The sequence below is a fragment of the Amyelois transitella genome, chromosome 14, assembly GCF_032362555.1.
Source record: "Amyelois transitella isolate CPQ chromosome 14, ilAmyTran1.1, whole genome shotgun sequence".
Classification (NCBI taxonomy): domain Eukaryota; kingdom Metazoa; phylum Arthropoda; class Insecta; order Lepidoptera; family Pyralidae; genus Amyelois; species Amyelois transitella.
The window spans coordinates 468,427-484,132 of NC_083517.1; the positions used below are offsets into that span (position 1 = coordinate 468,427).

Below are 15,706 nucleotides of genomic sequence, written 5' to 3' on the forward strand. Positions count from 1 at the left end.
CTGACCCTTTACCAGGACGTCCTTAGCAATACAGAGCCAACAGTCTTGAAAAGACTGAATGGCCACGTTCAGCTCTTTGGCTTGATGATAGAATTGAGATTCAAACAGTGACAGGTTGCTAGCCCATCGCCCAAAAAAGAATCCCAAGTTTGCAAGCCTATCCCTCAGTCGCCCTTTACGACATCCATGGGAAAGAGGTGGTCCCATTCTTGTTTGTATGGATGCCGGGAACCACACGGCACGGTAAGGATTTATGAAATAATAAAGCGTCAGTTGTCGAATCCGTAAGATGCCCGCTTAAAATATGTGATGCGCTGAAAGGCACAGGCTCAAATCCCCACCTTGGGCACGTGCCAATGACTATTTTCGAAATATACTTACGTTAGTTTGAATACCAACCGATGCTCTTACGGTGACGGAAATCATCGTGAGGAACCCTGCACATTCAGGCAACTGGATGTGTAACCATGATCGATCCAATACGGGTTAGGTTCAGACGGGAGTCGCTTCGTGTAAAATCCTGACTCACCCAATCCAGGATCCATGGTCAAAGGCATGCCCCGGACTCCTCTCCAGAGTGGTGAGGATGCAACCGGGACTAAAGTCAGGGGGAAGAAGAAGAGATATCTATAAAATCCTGGCTAGACTATCCATTTGTTGGCAGTTTTGGGTTTCTGAAATATGCGAAGAATATTTTCATGCAAAGCAGCTGTAAGTTTATATAATTGGTCTTTATTTATTTCGATCATGACCAATTTGACAACAAATATGTAGGTAAACATAATTAACATAATTAACCTTAACACTGGCTGCTAATAAAACAAAAAAAAGAACATTTAAATTGAAATAGAAGAAGGAGCGCGATCGTCTTTTGTTAATTTTGATACATCATTTAACAGTTGTCTAAGAATTAAGATTTTAATTATTTTTTTTGTTTTGTTCTTAATTTTATTTTATATTTTTAAGTGCCGTGTGGTTCCCGGCACCATTACAAAAGAATAGGACCACTCCATCTCTTTCCCACGGATGTCGTAAGAGCCGACTAAGGGATAGACTTGGGATTCCTCTTTAATGTAAATCCCTGCCAATCTAAGGTCTGCCGCGCCGATGGATGCATGGCTAGGGGCGAGCCTAGTCTCGAGCGTGCCACTTCCGCCATGGGGTTGGGCGACCCCCAGGTAATGGCTAGCCTTACCCTGGCATGCGGGGCTCTGCTGGGGCGGACAAAATTTTTCCCTAGCGTCTCGTGGGAATCGCATTATGAACCTTAAAAAGCATAAAAATGGCGGCGATGGTGTCCGCACCCCATCACGTCTCGTTCCCGGCGGGAGCGGTATGCGGTCTGCTGAAAGCCGCTTTGCGACGATGAATGTAAGAGGAGGAATGAAGGATAAGATTGAGGAAGTATGCCAGATGATGGATGAAAGACGTTTGGATGTGTTGTGCGTGAATGAAACGAAGCGGAAAGGATGCGACGCGACGCAGCACGGCCCTTACACGGCGTATTGGTCTGGAATTTCCAGTACCAGCCGAGGCTGTCAAGGGGTCGGTCTAATTCTTTCTGCACGAATGGCTGAGTGCGTGAATGAGTATGAGTGTGTCAGCCCTCGTCTTCTATGGATTAGGCTGAAAGTTGGAATCACTCGGATCTTCGTTCTAGGTGTTTATGCACCTTGGGATGTGGGTTCGAGGGGTACAACATCAGCAAAAAGCGAAAACGAGGAGTTCTGGAATAGTGTAAGAGAAGTATTGAAAGTTACCAAGCCAAATGAGAAGATTATTATGTTAGGTGATTTTAATGGATGGGTGGGTGTAAAGCGTGATGGATATGAAAAGGTGCTTGGTGCGTTTGGTGACGAAAAGGTGAATGATAATGGAAGAAGTGTATTAGAAATTTGTCTAGAGTGGGATCTTTTTGTGTCGAACTCAATGTTTCAACATAAAGAGATCCACACCTACACAAGAGTGGAAGGTATTTTAAAAAGTATGATAGACTTTGTGATTGTAGATGAAAGATTGAAGAACAAAGTGCTGGATACCCGTGCATATCGCGGTGCTGGCATTGACTCGGACCATTTACTGGTGATATCCCGGATAAGGGGTATCTTCAATCGCTGGCGGCACAGGGTAAGGGAGCAAACCAGCGCTTTGGAAAGAGTAAAAGTAGAAAATTTGCAAGATATGGATGTAGGTAAGAAGTATATTAATAGACTGAAGGATGAATTTGAAGATTTAGAGGAAATGAGCGATATTGAAGATGGATGGAAGGAATTTAAAGAAAGAATTGTGAAAGTAGCTGTTGAAGTGTGTGGTGTAAGTAGAAGAAGGAAAGGAAAAAATCACAAAAATGCGTGGATGAGTAAAGATGTGCAAGAACTTGTGCGATTAAAGAAGAAAGCATGGCTGGATTTGTTAGCAGCAAAAGCTAACTTAAGAATGCAAGAGGTTATAGATGAAGATGTGAATGAAGCACGTAAGGAATATAAGAAAATGAAAGATTTGGTTAAGAAAGCTGTGATTAGAAAGAAAGAAGAGTATAAAGAGGATTTTGATAAAAGGCTATCAGAAGACTTTCAGTCAAATCTGAAAGTATTCTGGAAATCCGTAAGGTCAGCCCGAGGAAATACTATAACCAGAGAGCTGACTAGGATCAGATGCCAGGATGGTAGCGTTGTGAAAGGAGAAGAATGTGTACTAAAGATATGGAAGGACTATTTTGAAAGTTTATTTGAAAAAAAGGAAGGAAATAAGAAAGATTTCTGCTATAGCGAAGAAAAAGAGAATGAGATGGAAGGCGAAATTGAAATGTTCGAAATTGTGGAAGCACTTAAGAGTATGAAAGCGGGAAAGGCTGCTGGGTGTGATAGAGTGTCGGTCGAGATGCTTAAAGCAGGAAAAGGCGTAGTAGCTAGTCAGTGTACTGCCTTTTCAATTTGTGTTGGAGAAGCGGCCGAGTACCAAAAGATTGGTGTAAGGCTGTTATCGTGCCACTTTACAAAGGAAAAGGGTCACAGCTGGACTGCAAAAATTATCGTGGTATAAGCCTGCTTAGCGTCGTCGGCAAATTGTATGCTAAGGTATTGATTAATAGAGTCAGGAATGAAACTGATGACAAAATATGGGATGCTCAAGCGGGATTTCGAAAGGGAATGGGATGTACTGATCAGGTCTTTTCCTTGCGGTGCATAGCCGAAAAGTTTTTGGCCAAGAGTCAAAAAGTCTATTGCACATTCGTAGATCTGGAAAAGGCCTATGACAGAGTTGAGAGGAATGAATTGTGGTCAGCACTTTCTATGCATGGGGTGAGCAGTCTCTTAATACGAGCACTGAAATCCTTATATGAGGATTCGAGTGCTTGTGTCAGGATAAACGGAGCGCACACTGAGTGGTTTAAGATTGAGAAAGGCGTTAGGCAAGGATGTGTTGCGTCACCGTGGCTGTTCAACCTATTTATGGATAGCTGTTTGACAGATTTGAAAGAGTCTAAAAGTGGATTAAGGATGAATGAGTTACTCGTCAAATGTCTGCTCTATGCCGACGATCAGGTTATACTGGCGTCATCAGCGGAGGAGTTACAGGAGATGGTAAACTGTATGCATGAAGCTTTAAAAGAGAAAGGAATGAAAGTGAACGTAAGTAAAACTAAAACACTGGTTTTTGAAATGGAGAAAGAAATGACAGCATGTAATATTTTGATTGGAGGAGAAAAAGTGGAGCAAGTGAAAGAGTTTGTATATCTAGGATCAAAGTTTACATCAGATGGCAAGTATGATAGTGATATTGAAAGGAGAGTGAACGCGGGGAACATGGTGAATGGAGCTTTGCATGCCTTTATGAGCAGTCAGAAACTATCCAAAAAGGCTCGACTGGCTGTGCACAGGGGCGTGTTGGTCCCGACATTAATGTATGGGAGTGAAAGTTGGGTATGGCAAAAGAAGCATGAAAGCAGAATAAATGCAGTGGAAATGAGAGCGTTAAGGAGTATGATGGGTGTGAAATTGAGTGACAGGATAAGGAACAGCGTGATAAGGGAATGTTGTGATGTGAAAGAAGATGTAGTTACAGGAATAGAAAAGGGTATGTTAAGATGGTTCGGTCATGTGGAGAGGATGAATGAAAGCAGGTTGACTAAGCAGATATACAAGGAGAGTGTGGAGGGAAAGGTCGGAGTGGGAAGACCTAGACGAACGTATCTTGATCAAATTAAGGACGTCCTGGTAAAGGGTCAGGTCAAAAGTACCCGAAACCGCCGAGCTTGTATGAAGAGAGTTATGAATGTGGACGAAGCGAAAGAAGTATGCAGAGATCGTGGCAAGTGGAAAGAGGTAGTCTCTGCCTACCCCTCCGGGAAAGAGGCGTGATTTTATGTATGTATGTATGTTTATTTTATTTTTTTATAATAATTTAAATAGGTATTGTAAAATAACATCATTAACGTTAATGTTTTAATGACGTTTCAGTGACGCAATTTTTAAAGCCTTTTGTAAAAAAAAAAGTAAATTAAAATGATATTTTATTTAAACCCAACTTACATAAATCTACAATATCATTCAATCACATCCCTTCGTCTTCAGATAAAAGAAATCGTGACATCCCTCTGTCTCACGGAAGCGAGGCACACGAGGGCGGGCCACCTGTCCGGGGGTCAGAAGAAGCGGCTGGCCATTGGCCAGGAGCTGGTCACGGACCCACCTGTTATGTTCCTGGATGAACCTACCAGGTATTTATTTTATACATACATACAAAAAATCACGCCTCTTTCCCGGAGGGGTAGGCAGAGACTACCTCTCTCCACTTGCCACGATCTCTGCATACTTCCTTCGCTTCATCCACATTCATAACTATCTTCATACAAGCTCGGCGGTTTCGGGTACTTTTGACCTGACCCGTATTTTATACATACATACATTTAATCACGTCTATATCCGTTGCGGGGTAGGCAGAGCCTATCAGTCTTCAAAAGACTGATATTCCACATTCAGCTTTTTGGTTTGATGATAGAATTGAGATTCAAATAGTGACAGGTTACTAGCCCATCGCCTAGAAGGAGAATCCTAACTTTATAAGCCTATCCCTTAGTTGCCTTTCACGATATCCGTGGGAAAGAGAAGGAGTGCACCTAATCTTTTTTTTATTAGTGCCGGGAACCACACGGCATTATTTCATTTATTTTCAAATTGGTTTTACGGACATTCCACGAACTTTGACAAGGCGTCTGTCGGTCTCTGGCGTAGTGATCCGCAGTAGTGTATTTGCCTCTGAGCCTTGAGTTCGAATCCCGGCCAGGATGTACGTTACGAATCATGTTACAATGATCCGTGGTCATACATACATACATACATATGGTCACGTCTATATCCCTTGCGGGGTAGACAGACCCAACAGTCTTGAAAAGACTGAATGGCCACGTTCAGCTATTTGGCTTAACGATAGAATTGAGATTCAAATAGAGACAGGTTGCTAGCCCATCGTCTAGAAAAGAATCCCAAGTTTGTAAGCCTATCCCTTAGATCCGTGGTCATCGAGAGACTAATACCTAATTAATTAAAATTTAATACCTGTACTATTTAATAAATAGTGAAATGTCAGTCGAAAGTTTAAAATCAGTTTTATGTCAGTTAGCCATCAGTCAGTTAGTCAAGGATAGGTAAACTTATAGTAAACACTGTAGTTTGATCACACAGACATCCGTTAAGAAAATTCGAAAATCCATGCTGTAAATACTTGTTGCTATAGCTCTGATAATAAATTTTATTTTTACGTCGTTGAGTTAGTATCTCGTAACACAAGTTTCGAACTTACTTCGAGGCTAACTCAATCAGTGTAATTTGTCCCGTATATATTTATTTGTATATATTTATTTACTTATATGAATTGCTATGAAAATCTCAATCAGTCTCAATAATCTATTCATTGCTCCGGTCCAAATAATCCAATGTCCAATGCCATTATATCCTTGTCCGCTGTTGCCGAGGTCGATTCAGTTCATATCGGATGTTAGATATCACTATATCATCAGTTGGATACAATTCCACATCGGTGTTAGCTTGATAATCTACCAACAAAGTAAATAAAATAGTAAATATTGCCGTGTGGTACACGGCACCAATGCAAAAAAGAATAGGACCACTCCATCTCTTTCCCATGGATGTTGTAAAAGGCGATTAAGGGATAAACTTACAAACTAGGGATTCTTTTTTAGGCGATGGGCTAGCAACCTGTCTCTATTTGAATCTCAATTCTATCATTAAGCCTTTCATTAAGACTTTTCAAGACTATTGACTCTGTCTACCCCGCAAGGGATATAGACGTGACCAGTATGTATGTAAGTAAATAAAATTACAATTTTAATGAAAGGAGGTTTCGCCCTTTAAAAGCATAAACGAAATTACTAATAAGACTTTTTCTGAATTTTGGGACGCATTGAGTAGCCAGTGAAAGTAGTTTTTCGTATATTTAAAAGCGAAAAGCTATTGCTTAATTAATTATATAATTTTATATAAACTCAAATCAGTATGTTAAATTAAATATATTACCAATTAATTTAAACTATTATTCTAGAACGAAACCTTAAATTTCGTGATAGATCTCAGAAATCACCTTAAACTTTTCTATGCATGCGTTGTGAGTAAATAAAATTATTTGGCCCACAAGTCGTCTCTTGGCTACGTCGTTCCAAAATTATCTATTCCACTATACCAAAAAAGACAAAGACTAAGTTAACGTACAATATGTGATACTAGATTTTGCTTAAAGTCATATACACGAACGAATTTAGCGCCACCGACACGGGTGAATTTAGGGCCATCTTGAAAGAATATAAATATAAATAAATACATATAGGTATACGGGACAAATTACACTGATTAAGGTAGCCTCGAAGTAAGTTCGAGACTTGTGTTACGAGATGCTAACTCAACGATACTATATTTATAATAAATACTTATATATAAATAAACATCCAAGGCCCAAGCCAATCAGAAAAAGTTCTTTTCTCATCATGCCCTGGCTGAGATTCGAACCCGGGACCTCCAGTGTCACAGACAAGCGTACTGCCGCTGCGCCGTATAAAGAATACAGGTTTTTCGCAAATCCCGCGGGAACTATACATTATACCAGAATAAAATGTTTAGGAAACCTTATGGCATTCTCAGTATGATACTGAATGTATGCAAAATTACATACCATCGAGTATTGAAACTTTACACGACACATTTGGCATGAATCACGGTCATCTTATGGGACTAGCACGCGTGACTCATTAGCTATACATTGTAATTATTAATAACGATAACTCTATCGTAATCCTTTATCGATTGCGCCTGCTTTTGGTTCATTGTCACTTCACAGCAGACACGTTTCGTAATGAATCATTCATTTGTTGACGACTAATTGTGCGAACAATAACACCTCATAAATACTTTATCATCTCATCCCACTTAGCCATAAAGCTAAGCGTGGCCTTCAGTCTTTTCAAGACTGTTGGCTCTCTCTACCCCGCAAGGACCTACCCTGTAAAGACGTGTACCTTATTTTGGACCAGCTATTATATATAAATATATACGGAACAAGTTACACAGATTTAGTTAGCCTCGAAGTAAGTTCGAGACTTGTGTTACGAGATACTAACTCATCAATATTACATTTTATAATAAATACTTATATAGACAAACATCCAAGACCCAGACCTGTCAAAGAGAGTTTGTTTCTCATCATACCCTGGCCGGGATTCGAATCCAGAACCAACTGTGACACAGACAAGCGTACTACCACTGCGCCACAGAGGCCGTCAAAATATCATTATTATCTTTCCATTACAGTGGCGTGGACAGCTTAGTTACGAAAAAAATAATGGAGCTTCTCCACCAACTGGCCAGGCAAGGTCGGACGGTGGTGATCACCATGCACCAGCCTTCTGCCACCCTCCTGCCCCTCATAGACCGACTCTACGCCATGGTGGGAGGAAACTGCGCGTATATAGGATCAGTACATTCGCTTCTGCCATTCTTGAGGAAGATAGACAAGCCGTGCCAACCGTATCACAACCCAGTAGAACACTGTGAGTAGGATTTCTTATTCTCTTTGGTCTTTTATAGAGATCCCTTTTAATTCTAATAATAATCCCAGCTCAAATAGCCGCTTACATACACTGGACGAAAAATAACTACAACTGGACCAAAAATATTTACTGTATGTATGTACTATATGTGCCGTGTGGTTCCCGGCACGAGTAGAAAAAGAATAGAACGTAAGAAAAGGGTCCCTCGCAGGGTAGACAGTGCCAACAATCTTAAAAAGACTGATAGGCTACGTTCAGCTGTTTAGAAACTGAAATATATTGGAATGGTACATTCATTGATGACCTTTAAAGCTTAGAAGATTAAGAGACTTTGCAGCCGTACCACAGGTTAACATTGTAAACAGTTCTATAATATAACAGCTTAGGTAATTATATATATGTTGTATCAAAAAAGTAGGTCGATTGGTTTCCAGAACAGTAGATTAGAACCGTCTTCTGCGGCGACATGCTATCTCAGGTTCTTACTTTATTGCTTTGTAGTAACTGGAATAGATTTGTGATCGTACTCATCATGAAGCCCCTTTTAATTATAGCTTGCTATTAAATTACTCTTTCTCAATTTGGTCTCAACTAATTTTGACGAAGCTCTAAATTGATTAATAGATGAAAACTGAATGTAAATTTGAATCGAAAAGTTCATTAACAGTCAATTATCGTTCAACCACAAATTTCTTCTTTTGCAGTGATCGAATTATGTGGTGAATGCGAGTACCAGCAAGCGCTCGTAGAGTTCTCTCAAAATGGAAGGAACAATGAATGGATAATTAGTACTGAGACTGAAAGTGGCCTTGATGGTAAGTGTTTTTGGTGTATTTAAATACATACATACATATGGTCACGTCTATATCCCTTGCGGGGTAGACAGAGCCAACAGTCTTGAAGACTTAATGGCCACGTTCAGCTATTTGGCTTGATGATAGAATTGAGATTCAAATAGTGACAGGTTGCTAGCCCATCGCCTAAAAGAAGAATCCCAAGTTTATAAGCTTATCCCTTAGTCGCCTTTTACGACATCCATGGGAAAGAGATGGAGTGGTCCTATTCTTTTTTGTATTGGTGCCGGGAACCACACGGCACTTGGTGTATTTAATTGAGATATTTCTATTTTTTTAACAAATATTTCATTATAATTTTTTTTTAATGAAATAAATACTTGTAATAAAAGCTATCCTGCTTGCCATGTTTTAAATTACTAAAGATATTAGAATTGTAACGTCCCTTTTTAACAAACCGTTCGCGCGAATTTAGCGCCACTTACAAAATAATACAGGATTTTCGCAACTCTCACGGGCACTTGTTTTTGCCGGGATGTTCCTTCTCCAGGCTCTTAATTATAATGTATGTACGTCAAATTTTGATCGTCAAAGATTGGTTGAGTAGATCACTCGTGAAGATACAACAAATAAACTTACTTTCGCATTTATAATAAATCGCCAATCGATAAAAATAAATATTATTTAATTTCGTAAAATTTTATTATTCACAAAAATGTTTTCTCTCGTCCACATTTCTTTTCTAAGTCTGGATAATTGTAAAGTTGACGTTGTTGAAGAAAATGTTACAGTGCAGTTTGTTACCGCTTCTTCTGCACTGACTGCTTTGGAAGCGGCAGTAAATTTAGATTTAAGTAATTTATTTGACGTCAACCAATGTTGTAAAACCAGAACATATGACAAATATTAAATGATATTGAAATGTCCCATAATAATTAATAAAAGTTTTGAATATTGAAATATTAGTTGGATTTTCACTTATTTAAACTAGGAATGAAACAACATACATACATACACATAAACTTGTAACTTTTCAGACAAAAATATTAAATTATGCAGCAATGAAGTTTACCTAACCACGTTACCGCCACCCAAGGAAGACCCAACCAACAAAATTCTATTAGCTTTAAAAAGTACATATTCCACGTCCATTTGGAAACAGTTTTCAACGTTAACACGGAGATCTGTTCTGGTAGGTAACCATTTAGCTACATTTATTTAAATTGTGGGGGTAGACAAAGCCAATAATCACAAAGGCGCTTTAACCTCCTTCTGAACTAGACTATTATCCCAGAAAGGACTATGAAACACATGTATGTTGGTATTTTAAGTTAGGTATATAGATGACATTATTAAATATGGCTGTCTTGATGAAGGAATCACTGGATGGATTAAGAGAGATAGCGTAGAAAAGCGTAACAAAATGTCGTCTTTCAAGTTGTGATATATGATAAATTACACATTGAAAAAGCATCTTTACAAATAAATTAGTTGTGTCCATAAAGGTATCCAGTACGACTATTTCCGATCATTTGTAAGATCACATTAAGAAAAAAAGCTCTCATTCAATCTGTTTCATTTTGCAGTCAACATGGCGGAACCCGAGCTTCACAATGCTGCTCACTCTCATCCACTGCTTGATGGCGTTATTCATCGGGTTCCTATTCTACGACATCGGCCACGATGCCCGCTACGTGAGGGACAACTACAATATGCTGTACTTCAGTCTCATGTTTCTCATGTTCACTGCGTTTAGTGCAGTCACTATTACCTGTAAGTTTGACTTTAATACTATCAGGTTTATTATTAAGTAATTTATCAGGTTCTTGTTCTACGACATTGGCCTAGATTCCCTCTACGTTAGAGCGACTACAATATGATGTAATTTAGCCTAATCTTTCTCATATTCACTGCATTTAGTGCCGTTACTATTACCTGTAAGTGTGACTTAAATACAATCAGGTTTATTACTATTTTTTATATAAATTGATCGGGTTCTCGTTCTACGGCATCAGTCAAGATTCCCGCTTCGTGAGAGCATCTATAATATGGTGTCTTCAGCATAATGTTACTCATGTTGATTGCGTTGCGTAAAAAGAATCTTCACGATAAAGAAGATAAATAGCTACACTTCAAATAAATTGTACTATATTATGTACTTGTTTACATGTTTACCCACCCAATCCAGGATCCATGGTCAAAGGCGTATACCGAGCTCCTCTCCAGAGAGGTGAGGATGCAACCGGGACTAAAGCCAGGAGGAAGAAGTAATTGTTTACATTGACAGCATTCAATGCAAAATTGTTCTCTCTTTAAAGAAAAAAACTAACGTTCCTATTACAATAAGTCCGACCACGTCCTTATTTTCAATTTCCAGTTCCTCAAGAAATTCCAGTGGTCAGGCGGGAGTACTTCAACCGCTGGTACTCAACAGCGGCTTACTACAGCTCGACCCTGGTCTCCGCCATCCCGACCCAGGGCGTGTGTACCCTCACCTACGCCTGCATTGTGTACTGGATGACCGGGCAGCCTCCGGAACCTAGAAGATTCTTCGGATTCTGCTGGACTCTGCTTATGGTCTCTGGGGTTGCGCTCTGCCTTGGTCTTCTCAATGGAGCCATGTTTAACGTCAAAGTAAGAACTATTTTAGGCCTGCATAGTTAACTGGATGACCGGGCAGCCTCCGGAACCTAGAAGGTTCTTCGGATTCTGCTGGACTCTGCTAATGGTCTCTGCCTTGGTCTTCTCAATGGAGCCATGTTTAACGTCAAAGTAAGAACTATTTTAGCTTTAAATAGGCCTGAATAGTGTACTGGATGACCGGGCAGCCTCCGGAACCTAGAAGATTCTTCGGATTCTGCTGGACTCTGCTTATGGTCTCTGGGGTTGCGCTCTGCCTTGGTCTTTTCAATGGAGCCATGTTTAACGTGAAAGTAAGAACTATTTAAGCTTAAAATAGGCCTGCATAGTTAACTGGATGACCGGGCAGCCTCCGGAACCTAGGAGATTCTTCGGATTCTGCTGGACTCTGCTAATGGTCTCTGGGGTTGCGCTCTGTCTAGGTCTTCTCAATGGAGCCATGTTTAACGTGAAAGTAAGAACTATTTAAGCTTAAAATAGGCCTGCATAGTTAACTGGATGACCGGGCAGCCTCCGGAACCTAGGAGATTCTTCGGATTCTGCTGGACTCTGCTAATGGTCTCTGGGGTTGCGCTCTGTCTAGGTCTTCTCAATGGAGCCATGTTTATCGTGAAAGTAAGAACTATTTAAGCTTAAAATAGGCCTGCATAGTTAACTGGATGACCGGGCAGCCTCCGGAACCTAGGAGATTCTTCGGATTCTGCTGGACTCTGCTAATGGTCTCTGGGGTTGCGCTCTGTCTAGGTCTTCTCAATGGAGCCATGTTTAACGTGAAAGTAAGAACTATTTAAGCTTAAAATAGGCCTGCATAGTTAACTGGATGACCGGGCAGCCTCCGGAACCTATTACCTTGATAATAATACCACGACCAGTCATGAAGATTGTTCCGCTTTTGTTAGGTCAGTGTTCAGTGTCGCTACTTGATCTCCTCATTTGGGCCACAAACCTGATCGTAGGCGGTCCCCTGGCTCATCCCCTGGGAGGACTCAATCAAGGCAAACTAGAGTAGATGAAAATACAAATCGCAAATAATTTAAAGACACACCATAATTTAGGAAATCACTTTAAAAATTTGCCTTAGAAGTCCACCATCACTCTTAACGTTTACTTCACTTCATTCAACGTGCCGTGCCCGGCACCAATAGAAGAAAGAATAGGACTACTCCATCTCTTCGGATGTCGTAAAAGGCGACTAAGAGATTGGTTTATAAACTTGAGATTCTTCTTTTAGGCGATGAGCTAGCAACCTGTCACTATTTAAAACTCAATTCTATCAAAAAGCCAAACAGCTGAACGTAGCCTTTAAGTCTTCTCAAGACTGTTGGCTCTGTCTACTTTCAAAAGACTTTATAACGACTCATTGTTTAAATTACAACATATTTCTTTGCAGAATGGCGTCATATTCGGGCCCTTCGTCATCACACCATTCACCATCTTCTCCGGCTTCTTCCTCCGTTACAGTGACGCCCCGGCGTTCGCTCGTTGGGTGTTCCACATCTCGTTCCTCAAACACGGCCTCGTGGGATTGGTCTTTTGTATATTCGGCATGGATCGGGAGAAACTCCCGTGCTCAGATATCTACTGCCACTATCGTCTGCCTGCGCAGTTCCTCAAAGATATCGAAATGATTGACGATCCGTATTTTATAGTTGTTATAGCTCTGTTCGCGATAGGAGCTGGTGTTGTTTTGTTGTCATATTTTATACTTAATTTTAGATTGAAGCATAAATGGTAGTGTTAGCTTAATGACGATTTACCGCCGAATTGATACTGTTATGTTGTGACAGGATAGCTGTGCCTTCGCGGTTTGAAATGGTATGCGGGTTTGTATGATCGTTTTTTGAAATGACTTTAAGGTTGATATTTTTATATATATATTTTTTTTTTGTTTTAAATTCAAGGTAAGGTAACGATTAAATTTTACACGTTTTTATGGGTATGTCCGGTGTTGAAACTTACATGATAAACATATGGCGATATGAAACAGTCTATACTTACTTACGAATCTGGTATTCCTTAAAACAAATTTATTTAAATGGCCATAATATTTTTTTCATGTTTAATTATAGTTGGTTGGTGATAGATTCAGTAAGAGTATTCATTTTTAGACGGCCAAAAAATTGGAAATATATACTGGAGTAAATTTGGATAGAGAAGCTACTTTTATTTTTCGTAATTATTGTGACTAGTGAAGGGTGGCAAGAGATCAAACTGGTTTCGAAAATCCGGTTTCGTGTCATCGCCTAAAATATTTTAATGTCTTGGTTTTAATAGATAAAGTTAGTATGTTCTTTGACCATTCGGGTTATAGTTTTATACATTTTTTACAAGTAGTGTTAAGCGGTCGAATGTAATAAATAATATTTTGTTTGTAAAAGGTATTTTTAAACCTAGTGTCATATTTTTCATACAGTCATTATTATATTAACGTATTCATTACTATATTATTTTTAAAGTAATATTTGAAGAAATTATATTATTATTAATTAAATTTTTGTGTACCAAACATAATGTATAAGTAAACATAAAAATATTTTCTTCATTTGTTGTGCTTATTTTCGTCAAGTTAAAAGTTACAATGCAATTGCCATGCCATATCGCATACTTATATTATATGAGAAAAAATTAAATATAATTTTAAATATGTTACATATAAAATAAGTTTATTAATTAATTTATATGTGTACATAAATGTATGTTTAATTTTTATAATTTATATTACATTTAAATTTATTTTATTTAATTACACCTAAAACAATTTAATTATATTTATCTAATAACAAATTATTATATGGGATAAAATCATTCCACAGAATTATTTGCTCAAATACTATGGTGTAAATGGATGCTGTGTAACTTTTAATGGAAGTAAGGTATAATAATACTTTTAAATGACAAAATGCGAATATGATTATTAAAATTGTAGATATACAAATATCTCTGTGATAATTAAGTAAAGAACAACAATATATTATTATTCCCATGGGAATTAAGGAAGATGTGTTAGCTTTTAAGACTAAGTTGTGGTTATAACTATTTTCAGGAAGACAAAAACAGATATGTGGTAGTTGAATGTTAATCCCAAAAAAAAATAAAGGATACAAATTTGGATCATAATATACTTATTTAAAAAAATAGTAATAAGCAAAGGTAATGAACTATAAGACTTTTAACAGAACCAAAAAAGTGCGACATAAGATTGTACTCAGTTATTTTCATTTGTATGAGAATCTGTTACTACAGTTATAGTTATCACACATACCAACAAATTACGTCGGTAGCCACATAATAACAATATAAAATCTATCAATTGTAAATAGATCTTTTTTACTAAGTCAATCAATAATGAAAAAAGTAAAATAGTTTTTTTTTTTAAATATTCTATGGTAACGCTAACAATGTATGAAACACTTGGTTTTTGAGAAATTCGTAAAATATATACCTCTTTTATTTATATCGTTTTTTTTATTTAAAAATGTGCACATTTTCAAATAAACCTGCTACAACATTTTTATAAAGAACCTTATTAGTAACTAGAAACATTTATAAAATATGGTTAAAATGAGATTTAAATAATTAGGTATATTAATACACAAGTATCGAAATTATGATTATCCTGTGATAACTATCATTTTTCGTTACAAACCAACAGATACGGATCTGTATAATTATAAGTAATTATAACTCTGCTTTCTTGGAGAAGAAATTTTATAAAAACAAACGGTCGAATTGAGAATGTCCTCCTTTTTTGAAGTCGGTTGGAATCAATTAATTTTTATGTTTCTTAAAAGTACCCAAATAGTGGATATGTTGATTATGATCTGTGACAATGACTGATGACTTTTGATCGGAAGGAATATAAGGGTATGTTGTGATATAAAGAAGATATAGTAACAGGAATAGAAAAAGTTATGTTGAGATGGTTTGGTCATATGGAGAGTATGAATGAAAGCAGGTTGTCTAAGCAAATATACAACGTATGGATGGAAAGGTAGGAGTGGGAAGGTCTAGACGAACGTACCTTGATCAAATTAAGAACGTCCTGGCAAAAGGGTCAGGTCAAGAGTGCCCGAAATCACCGAGCTTGCAAGAAGAGATTTATGAATGTGGATGAAGCGAAGGAAGTATGCAGAGATCGTGGCAAGTGGAATGATGTAGTCTCTGCCTAGCCCTCCGGAAAAGAGGCGTGATTTTATGTATGTATGTATGTTGA

The 15,706-nt window shown here is 38.2% G+C and overlaps 1 protein-coding gene across 1 annotated transcript in view; it reads left to right on the forward strand.

Moving 5' to 3' along the window:
- LOC106129171 (ATP-binding cassette sub-family G member 4) overlaps positions 1-14,533 on the forward strand; it is a 34,926-nt gene extending 20,393 nt beyond the window's left edge. Inside the window, exons 4-10 of the mRNA XM_060947833.1 lie at positions 4,575-4,720; positions 7,821-8,059; positions 8,764-8,874; positions 9,891-10,045; positions 10,440-10,626; positions 11,231-11,487; positions 12,884-14,533. Of these exons, the coding sequence (XP_060803816.1) occupies positions 4,575-4,720; positions 7,821-8,059; positions 8,764-8,874; positions 9,891-10,045; positions 10,440-10,626; positions 11,231-11,487; positions 12,884-13,228 (1,440 nt within the window). The 3' untranslated portion in view covers positions 13,229-14,533. The remainder of the gene's footprint in view (positions 1-4,574; positions 4,721-7,820; positions 8,060-8,763; positions 8,875-9,890; positions 10,046-10,439; positions 10,627-11,230; positions 11,488-12,883) is intronic.
- Positions 14,534-15,706: the final 1,173 nt, after the last annotated feature.